General features: G+C 34.0%; 1 protein-coding gene across 1 annotated transcript; it reads right to left on the bottom strand.

Annotated features, from left to right (window-relative positions):
* Positions 1-2,204: 2,204 nt before the first annotated feature.
* Positions 2,205-8,910, bottom strand: LOC128230816 (uncharacterized). Its single transcript, XM_052943258.1, has 5 exons — positions 7,211-8,910; positions 5,859-5,879; positions 5,295-5,342; positions 2,875-3,119; positions 2,205-2,325 (listed from the first exon to the last, which is right to left on the bottom strand). Exons 1-5 carry the CDS (start codon positions 7,340-7,342, stop codon positions 2,205-2,207), a joined length of 567 nt encoding a protein of 188 aa, XP_052799218.1. The 5' UTR covers positions 7,343-8,910.
* Positions 8,911-9,139: the final 229 nt, after the last annotated feature.

The raw sequence follows: 9,139 nt of genomic DNA, 5'->3' as shown, positions 1-9,139 counted from the left end.
TCTCTGCCGATTTATATCAGTCTATAACAACAGCACGAGAAAGTGCAAACAGCTTCAAAGAAGTGTTTCATACCTTATTTTCTCAAGCATTCAACAAATTTATTAACTTTGTTTGATTTGTGAGGCAGTCATAATATAGAATATGGCATGCTCATGTTAAATCTGCCAACTGAATAACTAGAGAGGCTTTAAGTGCCTTAATAACTGTGTCAACATGTCTGATTACACAGCAAAAAAACAGCTCTTAAATCCAAGCAAGAACATTACTGATAAACCAATTGACCCAAAGTAATCATTTGGAAAAAGGATAAAACTACTGGCTTCAATGTTTCGAACAACCATCATAACCAATGCAACTTCCCTTTAAAATTATAAATGTTTTACGTTCTTAGGGTTTTAATTGTCTGCACTACTTTTCCAGGCCTACTCTGGTTGTATGCCTACACCTAGAAGTAGTCCCCGGCTACAGAATGGCTTCCCTAACACGTTTCAGCTACAGAATTATCTTCGCCAGATGTCACGAACGAAGAGAGTTCTCGAGAAATTTGACGGGAAGGAATACAACAACCCGCGCTCAGCACAGCCAACACCCGTCTCTGTCGAGGCTTAGATGAAAACTTAGTGGTTCTCCACAAGCTCCCAGTGGTGAAATGTTTGTAGGGCTAAATTTTACATAGCTGGACATGTTTAATTCTTTAAAGACTAGATGTATGAATTTGGTGTTGTTGATCCAATGGTGTTTATTGATGACTGTTTAGATGTCACCATTAAAGGGCATGAACTATCTTATAGTGACTGCATGGTCACACTTATTATATATTCAAGCAAATGATACATTTCTGTATGACATAATGCAATGGTCGTAGTGTTCATGCGAGGCATTTATGTGCAAAAGGAATGAGAGGATTTCAATTTCCACAGGAAGTGCTGTTCATTTGTGTTGAAAATCACTAATTATAGACAAGAAGTTTATATTTGTCATCTGATCTAATCAGCAAACAACGAACAATGTTTTGTATTTTTGAGAGTGCTATATAATGTGATGAAAGAAATGGTGATTATTGATTACGAAATTTTACATAACCTATAATCATTCATTAATGCTGTTCATGAAAATCATTTTATGAATATCTAGTGTTGCTTTTTCGATTTCTATGACACTAGATGTAAACAGTGGATTCTTGTTTATTACATGTACAAGCATAATCTTGTATGTGGAAGGGAATCATATTGTTATTTTATTTTTTACGTTGTCATCCAGACAATCTTATATAAATCAGTATTAAAATATATTTCTGTTATAGAAATTGCAATATTTCAAAGAATATATTCTTCTTTCATAGCCAGTGTTGTAGTTCATTTAAGGTTTCAACACTTTCGTCGATCAATACCGACAATTTATGGACGTTTAAATGCCTATTTGACCTCTGGGTATTAGTGTTCACAATCAGATGATATGATCACAGTTAAATCCACAATGCCTATCTAACAATTGTGAAAATTAAAATCAATATCATTCTGAGGCCAGTCAAAAGATAAGAATTGGATAAGAGCATTATGGGACTTGCTCAAGTAGTTTACCAGCCAAGTACATGTTAAACCTTGTAGATAATTGTAATTATTGCTGTAGATTTAATATGGATTATCAAGTATCTGTGAAAATCTTTCATGGCAATTATCCAGCAACTCAATCACCGTTTGACACATTCGGCATGATGGATTAAGAAAAGAAATCATGGTGTGTTGAAAAAGGCGACTTGAAGAGAATGCCACAACTCAAACCTTGTATATTTCAGTCCAAAAAGGGGCATACTTGAGAATTTATTAAAGCCTGAGATCAAATGGGCCCTGCTATGCATGTGGGTATTGTCTCGGGCAACATGTGTACTAAGTGTCATTTGAATATCTTGAACTGTCTTTGAGTTAAGGAAAAAGTTTTTGTGCTACAGGCCATGACAATAACAGATAAGCTAAAAGATGTAATTAGTCCATCTAATTGCCCTTACAGTCTCAGCCAAACTATTATTTCCATTCTTTTGGTGTTCTGAATAATATTCTTAAAAGAAGAGTAGTATATGAAACCACAACGTAGATTGATCATACATGTCCTTTGTAACTCTTTGGCTTCTTACCTCTCTTAAACACATTAAACTGATCTCTCAATGCAAGCTTCTAAGGTAACACCTAATTTTGGTACAAAGTACTTACACAGAGTTGGACCTGGCTGGGAGGGTGAAGCTGTTTTTACGTCGTAGGACTGGGGAGGGGCTAGGGCTAGGCTTACTGTTGTCCTTCCTCCGCATGCTGGGAGACACACTGGGCAGTCTGATGGTGAAAAGAACAAGGGAATGTTAGCCATTGTATGAAGCTTCATTGAAACTCTGGATTGGGTAGAGCCAACATTGACAGGGGAGGGGCCAAAGCCAGGTCCTACCTCTGCATAATGGGAGACACACTGAGTAGTCTGATGGTGAAAAGAACTTGAGAATGTTAGCCTTTGTATGAAGCTTTATATAGAAACTCTGGATTGGGTAGTCAACCATGACAGGGGAGGGGTCCAGGCCAGGTCGTATCTCTGCATAATGGGAGACACACTGGGCAGTCTGATGGTGAAAAGAACATGAGAATGTTAGCCATTGTATGGAGCTTCATTTATACTGGATTGTGTAGAGCCAACCATGACAGGCAGTGTATGGACCCTGAACACTGAGGAGTATTGTACAAAAAATGAAATGGCTTAACATGAAAATGTATCATGACAAAACATTTTTTGAATATGTTTCTAACCAGGAAGAACAATAACAACATATGATATTAAATGATCAACTAAAAAAATTGCTATCATTGTTTTATATAACCTGATCAGCTGTTTACCTGGAAGTACTCGCTGGCCTCTGTGGGAGGGTCCTGTGTGGTGGGGGAACGGTGGGAGGGGGCATGAGGTAGTTGTCCCCACCACCAGGGACAGCAGGGGGTGGGGCACTCTGGCTCATCACAGGAGGCCCCGTCTGCACCTTGGTTTTGGTCACCGCATTCTCAGGGACGGGGTTAAGGGTTCCAACCATCTCGTCTGAAGCCGCATACAGCATGTCATCCAGGTTGGCTTGTTTTCGTCTGGCCTAAATAGAAGATGTAGCAAAAAACAAATTTAATTTTGAATATAGTTCTCCTTCCTGAAGATGCAATCTCTGCAATATTTGTTTCTATGGTTATTTATTGACTACCCTTAAATGGCTAGGAGCTATTAGTAAACCATGAAACAATATCACTATCTTAATGAGATAATTGAAATACTATATCTGGAAAAGAGGTCATAAACATCTACTATTGTGGAAGGGAGTTTCTAATAACTGAACGAAAATTTCTATCAATAGCACTAAAATAAGTAAAAAATCATTTTCACGGTTAATGTGTTCTATATGTTCTACAAGTTTAAAATTCCATTAGTAACTACAAAGAAAAAAGAGTTAAACAAAATTATAAACTGTAAATATTTTTTAATATAATAAACCATAATTAACAAGAGGGACACATGTACATATGGATGGCAAAGTTCATTATCCAATAGTTTAAGGAGCATGACCCAACAAATGTTTCAGGTCGAGTCTCGGGCATTGAATTTACAAAAATGAGCCCTATCATTAAGTTACATGTATATTTACCATGTTTCAAACGAATATCATTCATGCTGTCTCAGAGTTGCTCATAACGAGGTTCAAGGCTACATAATGACAATACCCTTACTATAATCTTGGATTGACAACATAGATACATGAATTAGTATCATCATGTGTAAACTCTTAGATTAAAATGTTATAAAAAAAATAATAACAAATATTTTCTACAATATTATCTACTTAGTAGTTGAAGTCAGATCAAAGACAGATTCATGCGCTGTAAAGTTGATGATTAAGTTTGTAGATTATTTTTTATGATTTTTGAGAATAAGAAGTCTGCAACATCTGAACCACCTGCTGCCTGCGAGGGGCCAGTGAAATATATATATATATATATAGTGAGTTATTTACCAATAAAATACATTGTGTGTGCTTTTTTGTCATGAAATTAAAATTTTGTTTTTTAGGCCAATAAAATAAAGCTTGTGTTATTTGGCCAATGAAATACTTTGATTGTTTTTTTTGACCAAATGAAAACATCTTGAACTTAGACAAATCAACATCTCAGCATCATTATTTACATGCTTTTAAGCAAAAACCAATAAACAGCATTCTTTTAATCTAGAATCACAGCAGTTCACATTACCTTAGGCATTACGTGGTAGTGAATTAATATTTTAATGACTATGTCGCAGAGGAGGGTTAGATCAAAGAGATGGCACAGAAAACATTTTGCGTTTACCTGTCGATACCAGCGCATAGAGCAAGTCACAATCCGAGATGTACGCCGGAATGTCTAATATTATAAGTGTACCATGAACAAAAATACTTCTGTCATAACTTAATATATGCCATCTTTAATGAATACAAAAGGTATGTCATAAAACAAATTTTAGAAAGTTCATTTACACTTTACTTGGCATTTTACTTTCCTAGACAACATTTGTTTGACAAATAAATGTACAACGTACAATATCAGATACAAGGTGTTTCACTTTAAAGCAAATATAACAATGTGAGAACTAGCTACTGTATGTTATACATAGTTAAATATGAGATGTCATCTGTGAAAATGAGTGCGGAGGAGGTATTCAAATAAACGACAAAAACAACAGATTTTAACCAAAGAATAAAATAACAATACAAGCTTATAACAATGTGTAAAATTGAATTCTAGAAACTTTCAAATGTATTTAATAAAAGCTATGATTTCCAGCTATGAGAACTTATGGTACTTAAAAAAATATCAAATATCAAAATATCACTTTACTCTTCACAGAACTCATACGCGCTGATGATGTCATATATGTGTATGTATGGAATTATTGTGTTTAAGTTACATTACATTATTGCAAACAGCTGCTTAAATATACAGCAAAAACATAATTTTCGCAATGATTTGTTTTTTCATGGTCATGGTTAATTTACAACCACTAGAAGTCACCACATTTGATTTAAGTGCTTGTTTTTTTTATATAAATGACAATGACATGTTAACAATATATTGTTTTATGATTCAGGGAATATTGATGAAATGTAATCATCTACTGATGAACATCATACTATAAGCTGATACAATTTGGAGCACCGTATCACGAGACAAACTTGACATCGAATATCTCGTGCAGGAGGCGTACATACAACGATACATAAGTGCGGGTTGATTGTCATACTCACAGGCAAGTATACTGGGAGAGAATTGCGGACATACTGCACGAGTATAGTCTGGTTTTTCAAAACAACAAATAACGGTCAGTTTTTCATAGAGTACAATAAACTAAATGACCCTATATCAAATCTATAATCAAATACTTGATAAGTATGTTAATATCATTAGTATAATATGTACAGTACGAATCGGTTTAATAATACTGTCATGCATTAAGATATCAAAATTTATTGGCAAGTTTACAACATAGGATAAGATTATGTTAATCTCTGGAATATTACACCATTTTCTATCGCATTAAAGATCTGTACAACAGGTCCGCCAGTTCATGCCTATACTGTTCATGCAAGGACTACAAGAAAAACTATAGGTAACTCCTATCAATTTACCATGACAAATTACCCTTAAAATCTAATTCATTAGAAAACATGTGACACATTATTGTTTTGGTAAAACATGAAGAAACATCTATAAAGCATTTATGTAAATTATTCTCTACAATCTTCAACGTCTAAATGGTTTTCTGTTCCAGCAACAGAACTACAGTTATAAGTTACATGTTTAATACTCACAGGCAATATTCGATGAAAATCCTAATGACAAGAGTCTTGGGTTACATAAAACTGATATAATTGTTCAGTTTTTGGTTACATAATGAACCCATTCTATATCAAGTATAATTATGGTCATTCAAGACTTTTCATGTGCATTTTTTTTTATTAATAATGCTTTCATGTTTAATAACACAGCCAAGTATATGATATACTAGTTACAACCAGACTTTGAGACAAGATGCAAGATATATTTATATCAATTTGTATGTAGTTGTTTTTTAACATAATAATCAAAGCTATAACTTTCAAACTTGTGGGCTGGATATTTTCATTCTGAACATGCATCCCTACCTCAAACAACGGACTTAAATCTCCCAAAACTATATAAAACATGAACATTGAACATATTCTTATTCATTTCATACATCTAAAACTGTGCCAGGAAAATCTCATTGTCTAACAGAAATGAAGTTTGATAAAAACAAGAGTGCTGCGGAGAGAATTGTAACACCCGCCTGTTACATTTCAATAGAAAAAAGGGGCATAATTCAACGATTATTACAGCAAGAGTTATGGGCCTTGCTATGCACATGTGTATTGTCCCTGAAAACAAGTTTCAGGTTTTAAGTTATGGCAACGGTTTAAGGTTTTAAATAGGATGTTTCTTCCATGGTCACTTTTGTTATTTTTACAGGGCTTCGATTAAAGAAAGTTTGGAAGTATATTACTCCCTAGAAATGGGTATAAACTTGATTCCTTGGAAGTACAAAATATTCCATAATGTTGAAAAAAACTTCCAAAGTAGAAAGCTTGGAAGTTCAAAATATCAAAATATTACTTTTATGGTCACAATTTCAATCAGTCTTTCAGTAAAACGAATAATTATAATACAAGTATTTGAATTTGGCATGTTTAAAGTTGCAAAATAATTTTTAACATTCTAGTTGAAAAAGATATTGTATTCTGGAGACTTAAACTTCCACATTTCAGTGAAAAAACTTCCATAATTGTTGGACAGGAAGTTCATACTTCCAGATTCAAATTCTTAATGGAAGCCCTGTTTTTAAATAGGTTCATACCAACCCTAGCGTTGGGTTGGGATAAACTTATCATACAAGAGCAGCCTTAGTAGATGCTTTTTCTACCACCTCAATTTAACAATATATAGCAAAGATGTATTTTATTTCTTTTTTACATACAGGCACTTTTTTATCACGATTTGCCCATGGTCAAGATAAGTAAAAGTGGTGCATTTTTTAAAACATAAGAAGCTTCTATGAATATGCAGTTCTATTTCATCACAACAGTATAATGCAATTGCAATGTAAATGAAAGGAATTATTTTACATTGTACTAAGTGTTGGTCTTACCTTGTCACGTTTGGCAGCAGTTGCGGGGTCCCAGCTGGCAGCCATGAGTGGGCTTGACCGTTGGCTGACCATGGGCTCCACACGACTCTCAAACATGCTAGAGTGGCCACAGTGACAGAATGAAGAAACCATGGTCAGTTACACAGCCCGCAAACAAGCATACATGTACAGCAAGGAATCAGCTCTTAGGCCATAGTTTTTTAAGATTCTCATCTCTGCCAACTCCAGTTTGAAACCCCTTGACCGAATGTTATTCATTTACATGAATATGTACACAGCAAGATGCGTCAGAAGTTGGAAAAAATGGCACCACAATGCTTTGTTTTGAAAAATTCAAATTAAAAATTACAAGCAACTCAGATGAGAATCTTAAAAAGAAATACTGCCTTCTGATTGGTGAGAACATGGCATGAGTGAATGTATATTATATTTGGGGTAAGAAAGATTAAGAATTTGGAGAATATTTGATAGGAGATATGCACTACCTTCTGTTTGCCATGTATAAGTTTACATATTCTGAAATACAAGTTATATTTTTCTCTTTAAACATTATAATTTATAATTATCATGCACATCAAATACAGTGCCTTTTGCAATCACCTCTAGTTGGAGTAATTAGAAACTGCAGTAATAAAAACTTTATGTCATTTAAGTTTTTATGATGAAACATAAGACGTAAAAAATCTGTAGTACAAAGAGAAAAATACAAGCCAAGCAATCAAATGGCTAGGAAAATCTGATGGTTTTTTTTCCATAGCTCTGAAACAAACAATGAAAATAATCAGCTAATTGCTGTATGAATCTTCTCTGGTTTCATGCCTTGGCTTTCATCCTGTATCATCAGAAGCCATGTAATTACCCAGCACCCACAAAACCACTCAGTCTTATGATTCTTCAAAGAAATGTCATCAAAGTAAAAACTATTGAAGAGGCTTGTTTGGAATTGGAATTTCTGTTATGTGGATAATTTCTGACATTGCTCTTGCACAAGTTAATGTGGAGACTGCAAATTACAATTTGGTGCCTATATTACTGTATTAGAATGAAAATCATCAAAGTTTTTCTTTCTTCTGTCAACCAGATTCCGTACAAATCATGATTTCATTGATGTAAATGTTACAATTATGTTTAATAAGCCAAAATAAACCATGGTCTGCCGTATTCTTATTTTTTGTTTACACTACATTAGTACAATGGGAAAATTGACAAACAAATTCTATTTTTCATGGACATTATGCAGTAGGGGAGAAAACTCTTCTTCAAATGAAATTGCATACAACAATTTATTGCATTTTAAATTTAGAAAATTAATCATGACAGCATACATTTTTTAATAAATATAGAGGAACACATGATGTAATATCATGGTCTTCCAATCCCAAGAGGTCACCATTCGGCACCTATGAAACTACCTTATTAATTGTTCATGATAACAAGATTTTCCTAGCAAAATGTACCACACCACTCAATCAATCAGTGCATAATAGTGTGCTGGGGGTATCTGACGTTGCCATAGACAGAGAATTATAACATTGCCAATGGGGAGATACCAAGTGAAGATAAAATAAAACAATTGACAAAATGATCTTGATGAAAAAAATAAATACTAAATGAAAAGTATGTAAAACTGAACAAAAACTTATGCAATTTTTATGTTGTGCTCAAAAACAGTAGACATGACAATACTGAAGGTTACATTTGGTAAATATCATGCTAATAGCATAATGCATAATGATGTGGGGGTTTTATGATATATGCAAAAAATCTTGATTTACTTCACAATAGATAGAACCATCTATAAGATGAACCAATGTTGATGAACTAAATACAGTGAAAGTTAAAAATACTAAAGGATATAGAAATATGGAAGTGCAAAAACAGCCCGTTCTAGCTCACCTAAACTTAAAGCTTGCATGGCAAGTGCCGAAC

The sequence above is a fragment of the Mya arenaria genome, chromosome 4 (assembly GCF_026914265.1).
Source record: "Mya arenaria isolate MELC-2E11 chromosome 4, ASM2691426v1".
Taxonomy (NCBI): domain Eukaryota; kingdom Metazoa; phylum Mollusca; class Bivalvia; order Myida; family Myidae; genus Mya; species Mya arenaria.
The sequence above is the reverse complement of the archived record's forward strand: the minus strand, read 5'-3'. Positions and strand labels throughout refer to the sequence as shown.

What these genes read in the sequence shown, in the direction of transcription:
- LOC128230816 (XM_052943258.1), bottom strand. Translation starts at nt 7,342, where the DNA reads ATGGTTTCTTCATTCTGTCACTGTGGCCACTCTAGCATGTTTGAGAGT. An exon ending in ATTTTCATCGAATATTGCCT is followed by an intron (nt 5,343 to 5,858) that starts GTGAGTATTAAA and finishes TTGAAAAACCAG; the next exon opens with ACTATACTCGTGCAGTATGT. An exon ending in CTCTCCCAGTATACTTGCCT is followed by an intron (nt 3,120 to 5,294) that starts GTGAGTATGACA and finishes TCTTCTATTTAG; the next exon opens with GCCAGACGAAAACAAGCCAA.